This window comes from Oryctolagus cuniculus, chromosome 13 (genome assembly GCF_964237555.1).
Source record: "Oryctolagus cuniculus chromosome 13, mOryCun1.1, whole genome shotgun sequence".
NCBI lineage: Eukaryota > Metazoa > Chordata > Mammalia > Lagomorpha > Leporidae > Oryctolagus > Oryctolagus cuniculus.
The window spans coordinates 872,560-888,257 of NC_091444.1; the positions used below are offsets into that span (position 1 = coordinate 872,560).

General features: G+C 63.7%; 1 protein-coding gene across 5 annotated transcripts in view; it reads left to right on the forward strand.

The window, feature by feature from the left end:
• The window catches only part of RGSL1 (regulator of G protein signaling like 1), a 52,755-nt gene that overhangs the window by 32,902 nt on the left and 4,155 nt on the right, over positions 1–15,698 (forward strand). For 3 of the 5 annotated variants that reach the window (XM_070056225.1, XM_070056226.1, XM_070056227.1), the window contains exons 12-20: positions 1,583–1,776; positions 2,931–3,048; positions 3,637–3,766; positions 6,316–6,445; positions 7,365–7,539; positions 9,888–10,026; positions 10,136–10,260; positions 12,027–12,133; positions 14,375–14,464. In XM_070056225.1, the coding sequence (XP_069912326.1) occupies positions 1,583–1,776; positions 2,931–3,048; positions 3,637–3,766; positions 6,316–6,445; positions 7,365–7,539; positions 9,888–10,026; positions 10,136–10,260; positions 12,027–12,133; positions 14,375–14,464 (1,208 nt within the window). Of the gene's footprint in view, positions 1–1,582; positions 1,777–2,492; positions 2,836–2,930; positions 3,049–3,636; positions 3,767–6,242; positions 6,446–7,364; positions 7,540–9,887; positions 10,027–10,135; positions 10,261–12,026; positions 12,134–14,374; positions 14,465–15,698 lie in introns of those variants that run through there. The other 2 variants (XM_070056228.1, XM_070056229.1) reach the window with 2 other exon arrangements.

A 15,698-nucleotide genomic window follows, 5' to 3' on the forward strand; every position in this document is an offset into this window, starting at 1 on the left:
GCTGTAACATGTGGTACTGGTAACAGGTGCTGTGACGTGCGGTACTGATACCACAGGTGCTGTAACACGTGGTACTGATAACACAGGTGCTGTGACGTGCGGTACTGATAACACAGGTGCTGTAACACGTGGTACTGATAACATGGTGCTGTGACGTGTGGTACTGATACCACAGGTGCTGTGACGTGCGGTACTGATAACACAGGTGCTGTAACACGTGGTACTGATAACATGGTGCTGTGACATGCAGTACTGATACCACAGGTGCTGTGACGTGCTGTATTGATAACACAGGTGCTGTAACACGTGGTACTGATAACACAGGTGCTGTGACGTGTGGTACTGATACCACAGGTGCTGTGACGTGTGGTACTGATAACACAGGTGCTGTGACGTGTGGTACTGATAACACAGGTGTTGTGACGTGCTGTATTGATTACACACGTGATGTGATATGCCGCATTGATACCACAGGTGCTGTGACGTGCTGCATTGACAGAACAGGTGATGTGGTATGCTGTGTCGATAACGAGGGGGAGAACTGACATGGTTATTTCAGCTAATGCAGAAAACGCCCTTTATATAGGCAGCGTCCAGTCCTGACAAGAAATTCTCAGTAAAATTACAGTAGAAAATAGCTTTGTGGGGCCTGCGTTATGCGCGATGCAGCAGGCACCCATGAGGGAGAAGCAAGGGGGTGGACGTGTGGAAGTGCGTGGAGAGCCTCACGTTACAGCTGCAGTGGCACGATGAGGCGGGACAGGCAGCCAGCACTTGAACGTGGGCTCATGGAAGCTGGAGATGCAGCTTCGCCAATCAACCACCACTGAAAGCACAGGAGGCAGAGATCGCCCAGGACGGACTGAGGATGAAGGCTGGCGCAGCTGCAGCCAGGGAGTGCGCACAGGGCGTGGCGGGCGTCTGTCAGAAGCCGCTGCTCGGCCTCGCTCTGCCCCTCAGGAGGACTGCTGCTGGGAGTGGATTTGAATCCACAGCACAGAGACAGAAGCTCTGGGAAGTTGTCCCCGCACGGGGCTGTGAAATGGTCGGACCTCGCTCAGGGAGGAGGCCTGAGAGTTCACGTTTATCGCCAAGGTGGTCGGCAGAGTTAACTGATTCGTTCACTACACTCTTCACACGGCCACAAGCCCCACAGCCTAAAGACACCCGGTGCTCCTCCCTGGTCAGAGCAGCATCCGGTCATCACCCTCTCCCCGCCCCAGACCGAGAGCCCGCACCCTCCCTGGTCAGAGCAGCGTCCGGTCATCACCCTCTCCCCCCCCAGACTGAGAGCCCGCGCCCTCCCTGGTCAGAGCAGCGTCCGGTCATCACCCTCTCCCCCCCCCAGACTGAGAGCCCGCGCCCTCCCTGGTCAGAGCAGCGTCCGGACATCACCCTCTCCCCGCCCCAGACTGAGAGCCCGCGCCCTCCCTGGTCAGAGCAGTGTCCAGTCATCACCCTCTCCCCCCCCAGACTGAGAGCCCGCACCCTCCCTGGTCAGAGCAGCGTCCCCTGCCTCACTGCACCCCGTGCCCCGCCTCGCTGCACCCCGTCCCTGCAGTGACGCACCCGTGTCTTCCAGAAACCTGACGGAGATCCTGCTGAGCACCCAGCACCTGGAGTTCTTCAGGGAGTTCCTGCGGGACCGCAAGGCCGAGAGCCCGCTGCAGTTCCTGGTCGCCGTGCAGAAGCTCAGCTCGGAGACCAACGAGAAGCTCTACAAGTCCGCCCTGGACAGCATCGTCAAGACCTTCTTCCACAGCAAGCTGCCGCCCGGTGCGCACCGCCTCCTCCCCGGGCCTGGGGCGGCGCGGGGACAGCGGCCGCCGAGACCAGCTGCGTCCCCTCCCCTTTGCTGCGTGTATGCCTGCAAGTAGAAATCTCTCGCTCCTTGTAAGCGTGGGGTAAAGGGCCCCCTTTGGCCAAGGAACAGGTGAAACGCAGAGGCTGACTCGTCCCGCCCGCGAAGCTTTGCTCCAGCTCCGGGTCAGCCCGGGGTACGGAGTCCGAGGGCGAGGTCACGGGCACTGGGAGGGAGACCGGCGGCCTGGAAGACCCCTGAGCTGGAGGCTGCGTGTGGCCACGCCCGCCCGCCTGGCCGGAGGCAGAGGGGCCACGCGGGACTGCCCGTAAGCAGAAGCAGATGGCCGCGAGGCCGCCTCCCTGTCCACACACGGGGACAGGCGGGCTTCAAATCCCTGCTTTGCTTCCGATCCAGCTTCCCACAGCACATGCCCTGGGAGGAGGGGGGATGGCTCCAGCACCTGGGCCCCTGCCACCCACGTGGGAGACCCGGATGGAGTTCCGGACTGTTGGCTTTGGCCTGGCCCAGCCCTCACTGAAGCAGGCATTTGTAGAATGAACCAGTAAATGGGAAATAACAATCTCTCTCTCTCTCTCTCTCTCTCTCTCGCTTGCTCTCTCTCTCTCTCCCCCCCTCCCTCTCCCGCCCCCACCCCCCACTCTGCCTTTCAAATAAAAAACAAAATAAGGCACGGGGATGTATTTTATGAAAAGAGATGAAATTAGCAAATCTGTCAGAATCCTGAGAGCTGGTCTCGGGCTCTCGGCCGCCAGCTCTGCACCGTTCTCCGTGAGTGGAAGAGAAAGGGGTGCCCAGCTCGCACCCCGGGTGAGCCCCGGCGACACCCTCTGGACACGGGGCCTGCCCAGCTCTGGCGAGGCTCAGCCGGAGTTTGGGGGCCCCATTGCCCCAATGCCCCAGCAATTCACTCTCATCTGTGGCCCGTCCGCTCTCCCTCAACGGAAACCTCCAAACCTGTGCACACAATCTCCTCCCGCAAGCACTCCCCCTTGGAGCTCGGATGGACCGAGGTCAGGAGAACGTGAACCCCAGAGGACCTGCGCCGGCGAGGCGGGGCTGAGCCGGCAGCGAGGATGGGCTGAGCGCCCCCCTCCATGTTTTGCAGAGGAGGTGCTACAGTGCAGTGCCCCGATCGTCAAAGAAGTTGCCCACATGCGCCACATCAGCACCACCACGCTGCTCATGCTGCAGGGCTACATCATGAAGTCCCTGGAAGAGAAGTGGTGAGCACCCTCGCTGCGCACGCTCCTGGCTCGCCAGCCCAGGGCGCTCATCGCCAGCCCTGCAAAAGCAAACGCTAGACTGAACTAGACTGACCCCAAGCTCCCCCCACTGTCTCCCTGCCCCCACCTGCCTCCCTCCACCCCCTCCCACCTCCCTGCCCCCACCTGCCTCCCTCCACCCCCTCCCACCTCCCTGCCCCCACCTGCCTCCCTCCACCCCCTCCCACCTCCCTGCCCCCAACCTGCCTCCCTCCACCCCCCGCCTCCCTCCACACCCCCGCCTCCCTGCCCCCAACCTGCCTCCCTGCCCCCCCACCTCCCTGCCCCCACCTGCCTCCCTCCACCCCCTCCCGCCTCCCTGCCCCCAACCTGCCTCCCTCCACCCCCCCGCCTCCCTGCCCCCAACCTGCCTCCCTGCACCCACCTGCCTCCCTGCCCCGCAACCTCTCTGCCCCCACCCCTCCCCCCACCCCCACGGCTCCCTGCACGGGCACACACTGCTGCTGCTTTGCCATGCTGACCGGCAGGGCCCCGGCAGCACCCCGGAAGCTGGCACCCAGGCGAGTGCCCTCTGTCTCCCTTGTGCAGGCTGAAAGATTACCAGGAGCTGTTCCCGCCCCGGCCCCAGGAGGTGGACCCTGAGCTGCCAGCCGCGCCCAGGAAGCCCTCCAAGACCACGGCGGCCGCGGCGACCACAGCTTACTTCCAGGATTCCCAGGTCAGTGAGGAGAGCACAGGACTTCCCCACTGGTCCTGGCCCCAGCTGCGCTCTGCTGGGCCTTCAGTCCCCATTGGACAAAGGAGGGCTCTCAACTCAGGAACTCCAACCTCCAAGAACCAAAGAAGCCCCTCCCCCACCCCCAGCACACCCCATGAGTGACAGCACAGGGGCCTCCCTCCCTGCCCCTCCCCCCAGCAGACCCTGTGGGTGACAGCACAGGGCCCTCCCTCCTTCCCCCTCCCCCCCAGCAGACCCTGTGAGTGACAGCACAGGGCCCTCCCTCCCTGCCCCTCCCCCCAGCAGACCCTATGAGTGACAGCACAGGGCCCTCCCTCCCTGCCCCTCCCCCCAGCAGACCCTGTGAGTGACAGCACAGGGGCCTCCCTCCTTCCCCCTCCCCCCCAGCAGACCCTGTGAGTGACAGCACAGGGGCCTCCCTCCCTGCCCCTCCCCCCAGCAGACCCTGTGAGTGACAGCACAGGGCCCTCCCTCCTTCCCCCCCTACCCCCCAGCAGACCCTGTGAGTGACAGAACAGGGCCCTCCCTCCTTCCCCCTCCCCCCCAGCAGACCCTGTGAGTGACAGCACAGGGGCCCTCCCCCTCCTGTCATGCTCTTGTAGAGCCAAGAGGCTGTTTCTTTCCCCTGTGAAGCCATTGTGCAGGACACAGAGTGGCCATGTAGCCGAGTGCCCTTGCTAATTTCTGTATCCAGATTAGCCTGATGCCCTCTCCGAGTTGTCGGCAGGTGAGCATGAGCACTGGGCAGTGAACGTTCAGCATCCGGCACTGAGCAGGGAGCACTGAGCAGCGAGCACTGAGCAGGGCGCACTTGCTGGCTGTGCTTCGCTCTTGGTCAGAGTCTGACCCGAGGACCCCGTGCTCTGCCCGTGGCTGTGGCCGTGGCTGTGGCCGTGGCCCTTCCTTCACACTGAGTCATCTCCGTGCTGGTGCAGGGTGTTGAAAAGAAGGCTCCACTCGGCCAGCCGCTTTGCCTGAGTTCTAGGACTCGGGAGCAGAAGGAACCGGCACGGATCCAAGGCCGGCTGTGCCCTGCCCTGTGCTAGGCTCACACTGGTCCTTGCCAAGGCTCGCCACGCCCCAGGGCTGCTGCTTCTGTCTCCAGGGAGGCACAGGGACCAGGCGAGGTGGACCCAAACCACACAGTTAGGCAGGAGCAAGGTCCCACACTGAGTTTCTGACCCAGGGCTGTCAGTACTGCACCCAGCTCTCCAAAGCCAAGTTTGTGTGGCCATCCCTGGTCTGTGGAGGGAGCCATGGAGCCACTGGGGCAGTGAGATTCTGCCTCCACGTGTCCGTTTCTGCTGGTAAAGAGCAGGAGAGTGGGCCGGTGCTGTGGCGCAGCGGGTTGACGCCCGGGCCTGAAGCGCTGGCATCCCACATGGCGTCAGTTCAAGCCAGCTGCTCCACTTCCCATCTAGCTCCCTGCTGTGGCCTGGGAAAGTAGTAGAGGATGGCCCAAGTCCTTGGGCTCCTGCACCCATGTGGGAGACCCAGAGGAAGCTCCTGGCTCCTGGCTTCAGATTGGCATAGCTCTGGCCGTTGTGGCTAATTGGGGAGTGAACCAGCAGATGGAAGACCTCTCTCTCTCTCTCTCTCTCTCTCTCTCTCTCTCTCTCTAACTCTGATTTTCAAATAAATAAATAAATTTTCAAAACAAAACAAAACAGGCGAGCGGTCACTGGAATCCCTGCTGGAAACCAGATAAGAAACATGAAATGTGTCTGTGTGTCTGTGTGTCTGTGTCTGTGTATGCATGAGTTGGGGGGTGTGCATGTGCGTGAGTGTGCATAATACTGTGCATGAGTATGCGTGTGTGTGTGCATGGCTGTGTGCATGACTTGTGTGTATGACTTCTGTGGGGGGGTGTGCATGAGTGTGTGTGCATGACTTGTGTGTATGACTTCTGTGGGGGGGTGTGCATGAGTGCGTGTGCATGACTGGGTGTGCGTGAATGCCTGGATGTGTGCACAATTGTGCATGATAGTGTGCTTGAGTGCATGTGTGTGCACAAGAGTGTGGGTGTGTGTGAATGTGCATGAGTGAATGGATGTGTGTGCACAGAGTGTGTGGGTATGTGTGAATGCACAGTTGTGTGTTCATGAGTTTCATGGGTTGCGTGGGTGTGTGCTGAGGGCGGTGAGAGTGGGTGCGTGTCGTCACTCTGGTTCTGGAGATGCCCAGAAGTGGTTGCACTCATTTCCTACTTTCTTGAGTGTTTCAAAGTCTGCCACCCAGTGGTTCCGGCGTTCAGCTCTGTCCATTCCTGCCCACTGTCAGCTCCCACCCCACTCCCAGCTGTGGCGTCTCAGATCTTCACTGTGCAGGCTGTGGGGGGAGGGGCAGGGGCCGTGGCCGCGGCACAGCCCTGCCTCGTGAAGCTGGGCTCTTCTGGCCACAGCTGCGTGGTGAGGGCTGCCGGGCCAGCGCTCTGACCTGCAGCTCCTTGGCACAGTGAGTGCTGAGTTCCTGCCCTGCCAGCGCAGGTGAGCTGCAGCTCACGGACGCCATGTCTGCTCCTCCCCCAGAAGAGAGGCTGGGTGAAGATGATCAGCTTCATCAAGAGCTTCTGCAACTATCGCAGATTCATGACCAAAGCCAGCAAGCGCCAGGAATTTGAAAACTATCTTCACCTGGAACTGTACAACCACAAAGAAAGTAAGCTACTGTCCCAGTTGTCATCTCCGTGGTCACATTTGTGTGTGGCTGGTGTCTCTGTGGTCACGGTTGCATGTGGTTGGTGTCTCCATGGTCATGTTTGTGTGGTTGGTGTCCGTGGTCATGTTTTCATGTAGTTGGTGTCTCTGTGGTCATGTTTGTATGTGGTTGGTGTCTCTGTGGTCACTTTTGTGTGTGGCTGGTGTCTCTGTGGTCATGGTTGCATGTGGTTGGTGTCCATGGTCATGTTTTCATGTAGTTGGTGTCTCTGTGGTCATGTTTGTGTGTGGCTGGTGTCTCTCTGGTCATATTTATGTGTGGCTGGTGTCTCTGTGGTCATGTTTGCATGTGGTTGGTGTCTCCGTGGTCAGGTTTGTGTGTCGTTGGTGTCTGTGGTCATGTTTGCATGTGGTTCGTGTCTCTGGTCATGTCTGTGTGTGGTTGGTGTCTCTGTGGTCACGGCTGCATGTGATTGGTGTCTCCATGGTCATGTTTGTGTGGTTGGTGTCTCTGTGGTCATGTTTGTTTGTGGTTGGTGTATCCGTGGTCACATTTGCATGTGGCCAGTGTCTCTGTGGTCACATTTGAATGCCCAGTCATCACAGTCTCCGTGGTCATGTTTGCGTGCCCTGTCTTGGCAGTCTCTGTGGAGAACTGGCATGGTGCTGGTGTGACCGTATTTCTGAGACAGGCACTATGGAGACGCCCTTCCCTGGTTTTCCCGTGGCCATCCCACATCTGAGCGGTCCCTCAGCCCAAGTGAGAGGCTGAGCCCAGGGCAGGGCCTGGGCACTCCCACAGGCCAAAGCACGGAGCTGCGGTCTGCTCCCTCCATTTCAGTCAGGCCTAGGCAGAAGGTTCCGGGCCCACGAGTGGCTGAGCCAAGTCGGACTGCAGCTCTCTCTTCTTTCTCTCTCAGACTTCTCCACCTCACCCAACACAGCAGGGCGGCCGACCTTTTTGTCCACAAACGTCCGCAGCGCAGACCAGGAGAACGGGGAAGTGAGCCTCGTGAAGCGCCGCATCTTCGGCCACAGGGTCATCACCGTGAACTTCGCCGTCAACGACCTGTACTTCTTCTCTGAGATGGAGAAGTAAGTTTCCCGGCCTCATGCCCAACACCTCCCAGCAGAGACCGGCTTGGCCTGCAGGAGGCACAGGGCTTGCTGCGTGGCCAAGCAGGGGTCTGCTGCTGGGACCCCTGAGTGCTGCCCCCAAAGGTGCGTCGAGGCGGGGGTGCTCTTATTCCCGGGAACTGGGGTTCTGTGCTCCCCTTTGCTGACGAAGGGTCCCCTGGGGAAGCACTGGACAAACAGCCTCCTGCTGAAGCTGGGAGTTGTAACAAGGACCACACGTGCCTCACGCAGGACACGTGTTCACGTCAAAGCCCCTGTTCAGGGGCCAAGCCCCAGCGCAGACCAAACGCAGTGCAGCAGTGGGAGGCCTGCCCACTCTCCCCGTGTGAACCACGCCCCACGTGCTGTCAGCTAATTCTAAGTGGGGTTTCTGGAAGTGGAGCAAGAACTTCCCGATTACTGGCGGGCAGCTGAGCCTGCTGCATCGCCATGCTGCTCTCCTCAGCTGCTTCGAGTCACTTGGCCGCAACTCGCTCAGCGCCATTTCTTAAACAGCGACTACTCGTGCGGGAGCATCCAGTGCGTTCAGGTTTCTTTTCAAAGAAACAGTGAGGCGTCCGTTTCATAGACACACCTTGTCAGTTCTCCTAGGTGACAGATTACTGTTGAAGTACAACAGGCAGAGGGACTGGGGAGGCACAGGAATACCGCCAGGTGCACGTGCACCTCTGCTCGCTGGGAGGGCACGCGCTGCAGATGCCGTGTCTGTGTGGCCAGATCCCAGAGCCCGGTGGAGAGCGGTCTCAGGAGGGGAACGAAGCAAACATGGAGGAGAGATCTTCCACGGCCCCAGTGAGGGGTTTAGCTCTGTGCCACGAACACTCCCTGGTGAGCCCGGGCACAGGTTGTGGCCCTGGAGATACGGACAGCACTAGAAACACATCCTCTCCTGCCAAGATCCCCCGAGAGCTGGCAGACAGACACAGATGCTAGCACACGTGCAGGGTGTAGGGGATATGGTCCTGTGAGTCATAGGAAGTGCATGGGGACAGCTGCAGGCCACACAGGAAGTGCATGGGGACAGCTGCAGGCCACACAGGAAGTGCATGCAGACAGCTGGGAGGCCACACAGGAAGTGCATGCAGACAGCTGCAGGCCCCACAGGAAGTGCATGGGGACAGCTGGGAGGCCCCACAGGAAGTGCATGGGGACAGCTGGGAGGCCACACAGGAAGTGCATGCAGACAGCTGGGAGGCCCACAGGAAGTGCATGGGGACAGCTGCAGGCCACACAGGAAGTGCATGGGGACAGCTGCAGGCCACACAGGAAGTGCATGGGGACAGCTGGGAGGCCACACAGGAAGTGCATGGGGACAGCTGCAGGCCACACAGGAAGTGCATGCAGACAGCTGCAGGCCACACAGGAAGTGCATGGGGACAGCTGGGAGGCCACACAGGAAGTGCATGGGGACAGCTGCAGGCCCCACAGGAAGTGCATGGGGACAGTTGCAGGCCACACAGGAAGTACATGGGGACAGCTGCAGGCCACACAGGAAGTGCATGGGGACAGCTGCAGGCCACACAGGAAGTGCATGGGGACAGCTGCAGGCCACACAGGAAGTGCATGGGGACAGCTGCAGGCCACACAGGAAGTGCATGGGGACAGCTGCAGGCCACACAGGAAGTGCATGGGGACAGCTGAAGGCCACACAGGAAGTGCATGGGGACAGCTGGGAGGCCCCACAGGAAGTGCATGGGGACAGCTGGGAGGCCGCACAGGAAGTGCATGGGGACAGCTGGGAGGCCACACAGGAAGTGCATGGGGACAGCTGGGAGGCCCCACAGGAAGTGCATGGGGACAGCTGCAGGCCACACAGGAAGTGCATGTGGAAATCTGGGAGGCCACACAGGAAGTGCATGGGGACAGCTGCAGGCCTCAGGCATGACTTCTTGGAAGCTGGGTGACCTGGGCTGAATGTTGAAGGGTGAGACAGATTTAGTCAGATGACGGGGCGGGGGCAGGGAAGCAGAGCAATGCCAGGCAGAGTGGTCTGCCCCCAGTGACCCCTGTCCCACCACCACCCTCCCCGCTCCCTGGCTCGCACAGCAACCAGAGTAGCAGACAGCCATGTCGGGGCCGCTGGGGTGCTTTCCTGGGGCTGAGCAGGTCAGCACGGGAGGGAGGCAGCAGGCAGAGCCTGTGCCTGGCCATCAGCTGAGGTGGGCACTGCTGAGGGCCAGTGTGGCAGGGGCAGGTGCTCCAGGGCCACCTGGTGGTGGGTGAGTGATGCTGCAGCCTGGCCATGCTGACCCGCCTCCTGCAGGCCCATCTGGTCCTTGCTGCTTCCTCCTGTCCACGCCTCTCAGGTTTAACGAGCTGGTGAACTCCGCTCACATGCTGCACAGCACCCGGGCACTGAACGAGAATGACGTGATCCTGCTGCGGACCAAGATCAACATCATCCTCAAGCTCTACCTGAACTCGGACATCCCTCCCAAGCTGCGGGTACGCGGCACGCTGCCCAGGGGCACACAGCGGGCCAGCCCACGGGCCGGAGGGGCGGTCTCCAGGGTCCTGGGGGCCCCTGCCAGTGCTGGGCTCCGCTCTGGCACAGGTGAACATCTCTGAGTCCCAGAAGGACGCCGTCCTTGCCGCCATCACCGAGGGCCACCTGGACCGCAGCATCTTCCACGGGGCTATCATGTCTGTCTTCCCTGTCATCATGTACTTCTGGAAAAGGTAACTGCGGCCGGGGCTGCTGGCCGCCCGCTCAGGAAGACACGGAGCTTCCTGGGCCGTGCTCTGCTGCCCACAGCCCCGCGGGGAGCTGAGGGTGTGTGCTCGCCCCACGGGGAGCTGAGGGTGTGTGCTCGCCCCGCGGGGAGCTGAGGGTGTGTGCTCGGCCCGCGGGGAGGTGAGGGTGTGTGCTCGCCCGCGGGGAGCTGAGAGGGTGTGTGCTCACCCCACGGGGAAATGAGAGGGTGTGTGCTCGCCCTGTGGGGAGCTGAGAGGGTGTGTGCTCGCCCCGCGGGGAGCTGAGAGGGTGTGTGCTCACCCCACAGGGAAATGAGAGGGTGTGTGCTCACCCCACGGGGAAATGAGAGGGTGTGTGCTCGCCCCGCGGGGAGCTGAGAGGGTGTATGCTCGCCCCACGGGGAGCTGAGGGTGTGTGCTCGCCCCGCGGGGAAATGAGAGGGTGTGTGCTCGCCCCTCGGGGAGCTGAGAGGGTGTGTGCTCGCCCCGTCGTGCTCTGCCTGCGCACTGAACAGGGAGCCCTGAGTCGGAAGACGGGGGCAGAGGGCGGGAGGCGCTGACTTAGAGCTAGGGTTTGGGCTCTTCCAGGCGCTGGTTCCCAGCTGAGGGTTTGAGCAGCCATGGCTGCCTGGGGTGGGGCGGGCAGGTGTCCCACGTACCTGCTGGACTCGGGGAGCCTCAGAACCACCCCGGGGGAGCGCAGGGTCAGGTTCAGGTTCTGGCTGAGGTGGCAGGCATGGGACCAGCTGGGGCGGAGGGGGCGAGGGCAAAGCCAGAGAGAGGCAGCAGTTTCTGCAGACTTCGGGCAGCCGCGGCCCTGGCTCCCGACTCTTCCTGCGGCGGTTCGGCCAAGGGGCCGGCCCGCGTCCTCCCAGGGCCCGTGGGCAGCGGCTGGCTGAACGTGCGCCCCTGGCTGAGGGGGCCCTGCGACTGCCCTGTGCCCCGGCTGCAGACACTGCTCGTTCAGGCACACAGAGCTGTGGGAGCTGCTCACCCTTGACCGAGACCTGGAAGACGCAGGCTCCGCACTAGCCGCCTGCCCCTCTCCTGCCAGGCTGCCAGGGCGTCGGGACCCCTGGTTGGTGCCGGTGCTGGTGCTCGGAGGGTGGGGGTGCCCGGGGCGTTGGGTCCCTCATCCTTGCCCAGCTGCCTCTGCCTGTGCCCTCTACCCTCATGCAGATTGGTGCGGTGCAGACTGGGCTGAACCCCTCAGCCGCTGGGGCATGGGGGTGCAGGGCTCCCAACCCCATTTCACAGGTGAGGGAGCAGAGGTTCACAGTGGTTGAGGGGCTGGCCGTGGACCACTTGGAGAGTGGTGGAACCAGGACTGAACCCCAGGTCTCCTGTTCCACCAACACTGACCTGCGGCCAGTGGGAGGTCCCCAAGGGAGAAGCCACTGAGGCCCTCGGGGAGGAGGAAGGCAACCAGAACCCAGAGTGAGGGGCGCATGGCGACAGGTGGGTGCTCAGGGCCCAGGCCAGGGGCTGTGGAGAGCGGAGTTGCGGGGGCGGGGGCCACAGCAGCAGGAGCCAAGGTCTCAGCAAGGCGGGATGGGGGGTGGGGGGCGCTGAGAGGAGGCATTTCCCCAGGCCCTGAGGGAGGCAGGTTCTTCCCTCTCCACTCCCTGCTGGATCTAAGGGGCCCAAGGTGCGGCAGCAGGCGGGACGGGCCTCCCTCTCTGTGCTGTGTGGCCAGGCCCCCCCACCGGACCCCAAGTTCTCCCCCGTGACCGGCAGCTGCCTCCCCACAGGTTCTGCTCCTGGAAGGCTGTCCGCTCCTACCTGGAGTACAGGGGCCGGAAGTTCAAGGACAGGAGCCCTCCCAAGCCCACCTACAAGTACCCCCCGTGGAGTGGAGGTAATGCCCCCCTCACAGACGCTCTCTGCTCCTGCACCTGGGAGGGGCAGCAAGGCCTGAGGCTGAGCTGACCACGCAGCTCGCAGGGCACAGGGCGTCTGCTGGGCACGGGAGCCTCCGTGGCACAGGCACGGAGCAGCAGCAGTCAGGGTGAGGCCATTGCACCTGCAGTGGCCGTGCTGCCCACCTCAGCACCGCTGTCCAGCAGCCAGAGGCTTCTGCCACGGACTCACAGCTGTGTGGGGTGGACGTGATCATGGCCAGGGGCTCACAGCTGTGTGGGGTGGACGTGATCATGGCCAGGGGCTCACTGCTGTGTGGGGTGGACGTGATCATGGCCACGGGCTCACTGCTGTGTGGGGTGGACATGATCATGGCCATGGGCTCACAGCTGTGTGGGGTGGACATGATCGTGGCCACGGGCTCACAGCTGTGTGGGGTGGACATGATCATGGCCAGGGGCTCACAGCTGTGTGGGGTGGACATGATCGTGGCCACGGGCTCACAGCTGTGTGGGGTGGATGTGCATTGTGGCCAGGGGCTCACAGCTGAGTAGGGGTGGTGCGTCCTTCAACCCTGTCACTGGGCAGTGTTTGCTGTGTGTCGTCCAGTGAGGCAGTGAGGAGCTGGACGCAGGCTGCCCCCACCCAGCCACCCCAGGCTGCCCCCACCCAGCCACCCCAGGCTGCCCCCACCCAGCACCCCCCAGTCTCCCCTCACCCAGCACCCCAGTCTCCCCTCACCCAGCCCCCCAGTCTCCCCTCACCCAGCCACCCCCAGGCTGCCCCCACCCAGCCACCCCCCAGTCTCCCCTCACCCAGCACCCCAGTCTCCCCTCACCCAGCCACCCCCAGTCTCCCCGCATCCAGCCCCCCAGTCTCCCCTCACCCAGCCACCCCTAGGCTGCCCCCACCCAGCCACCTCCCAGTCTCCCCTCACCCAGCCACCCCAATCTCTCCGCACCCAGCCCCCCAGTCTCCCCTCACCCAGCCCCCCAGTCTCCCCTCACCCAGCCACCCCCAGGCTGCCCCCACCCAGCCACCCCCAGTCTCCCCTCACCCAGCCCCCCAATCTCCCCTCACCCAGCCACCTCCCAGTCTCCCCTCACCCAGCACCCCAGTCTCCCCTCACCCAGCCACCCCCAGCCTCCCCTCACCCAGCACCCCCAGTCTCCCCTCACCCAGCCACCCCAGTCTCCCCTCACCCAGCCCCCCAGTCTCCCCTCACCCAGCCATCCCCAGGCTGCCCCCACTCAGCACCCCTCAGGCTCCCCTCACCCAGCCCCCCAATCTCCCCCACACCCAGCCACCCCCAGTCTCTCCTCACCCAGCCCCCCAAGCTGCCCCCACCCAGCCACCCCAGTCTCCCCTCACCCAGCCACCCCCAGTCTCCCCCACACCCAGTCACCCCCAGTCTCCCCTCACCCAGCCACCCCAATCTCCCCTCACCCAGCCACCTCCCAGGCTGTCCCCACCCAGCCACCCCCAGTCTCCCCCACACCCACCACCCCCCAGTCTCCCCTCACCCAGCCCCATCTCCAGTCTCCTCCACACCCAGTCACCCCAAGTCTCCCCACAACCAGCACCCCCTGCTCCCCGCCACCCAACCCCCCAGGGTGCCCCCACCCAGCACCTCCAGTCTCCCCCACGCAGCCACCCCCATCTTTACCTCACCCCACCCCCCAGTAGCCCACATGCAGCCCCCCAAGCTGCCCCACACCCAGCCACCCCCAGTCTCCCCACATGCAGCCCCCCAGGCTTCTCCCCTTGCTCCCCCCTCAGGCCCCACCCCCCTGCTTGCAGGGCAAAGGCTGCAGGCAACACTGGCTACAGGCCGACTCCTGCCGCTCCCAGAGGCACCAGAGGGAGCTGAGCCCCTGCCCCCCCCGGCAGCCACCCCGTGGTCCAGGAGCACCACTCGGCCTGTCTGCCTGGAGGAAGTCTCCTCCACACGGAGGAAGGAGGGCTCCATTAGGGTGGGGTGGGCTGCAGGCGGAGGCCTGGAGAGCCTGCAGGGGTGGGGGGCAGGCAGGAGGGGCGGGAAGACGCCCCTGCCCTGGGCTGCTTCCTGCAGGAGAGGACGGGGCGGCAGGGCACCCAGATCCCGGGCCAGGCCCCCAGGGAGCCCCAGACCCGGGCTGGACGAGGCCCTGATGGAGGTGGTCCAGCAGGAGCCCCGGTGGCCCAGGGTCTTCGCCAGGCGCTGGGGGGGGGGGGGGGTGACGGCCCTCTCCCACCGCAGGAGACCACGCCGTCCTGCGGTTCACCTTGCTGCGAGGCGTCGAGTGGCTGCGGCCGCAGCGGGAGGTGACGCCAAGCTCAGTCCAGAACTGTGAGTCGGGTTGGATGCCCCAGAGCCGCAGCCCCGCCCTCGAGCAGGGGGCTCCGAGCCGGCTCGGCCAGTCTCCCGCTGACCGGGAGTGGCCACCAAGTGAGGCTGGAGAGGGAGTCTCCAGGCCCCCAAGGCCTTATCTGATTCATCAGGTGCATTGTGGCGGGGGGTGGGGGTTCCTTCCTCTGCTGCCCCCACCACCCGGGTTTTGCATGCCAAGGCCCCTGAGCAGGACACCCCCCCCTGTCCCTCCTGCCACTAAGCCTCGGCCCAAGGCAGGCCCTGAGGTCCTGGCCTCCGCCAGGCCACGTGACCTCCCCGTGTGTCCCCACTCTGACCCGCCCTCCCCGTGTGACCCCACTCTGACCCGCCCTCCCGTGTGTCCCCACTCTGACCCGCCCTCCCCGTGTGTCCCCACTCTGACACACCCTCCCGTGTGTCCCCACTCTGACGTGCCCTCCCCGTGTGTCCCCACTCTGACACGCCCTCCCCGTGTGACCCCACTCTGACCCGCCCTCCCCGTGTGTCCCCACTCTGACCCGCCTTCCCCGTGTGTCCCCACTCTGACACACCCTCCCCGTGTGTCCCCACTCTGACGTGCCCTCCCCGTGTGTCCCCACTCTGACCCGCCCTCCCCGTGTGTCCCCACTCTGACGCGCCCTCCCGTGTGTCCCCACTCTGACCCGCCCTCCCCGTGTGTCCCCACTCTGACGTGCCCTCCCCGTGTGTCCCCACTCTGACCCGCCCTCCCCGTGTGTCCCCACTCTGACGTGCCCTCCCCGTGTGTCCCCACTCTGACCCGCCCTCCCCGTGTGTCCCCACTCTGACGTGCCCTCCCCGTGTGTCCCCACTCTGACCCGCCCTCCCCGTGTGTCCCCACTCTGACACACCCTCCCCGTGTGTCCCCACTCTGACGCGCCCTCCCCGTGTGTCCCCACTCTGACACGCCCTCCCGTGTGTCCCCACTCTGACACGCCCTCCCCGTGTGTCCCCACTCTGACACGCCCTCCCCGTGTGTCCCCACTCTGACACGCCCTCCCCGTGTGTCCCCACTCTGACGCGCTCTCTGTGTGTCCCCACTCTGACCCGCCCTCCCCGTGTGTCCCCACTCTGACACACCCTCCCCGTGTGTCCCCACTCTGACGCGCCCTCCCCGTGTGTCCCCACTCTGACGCGCCCTCCCCGTGTGTCCCCACTCTGACGCGCCCTCCCCGTGTGTCCCCACTCTGACACG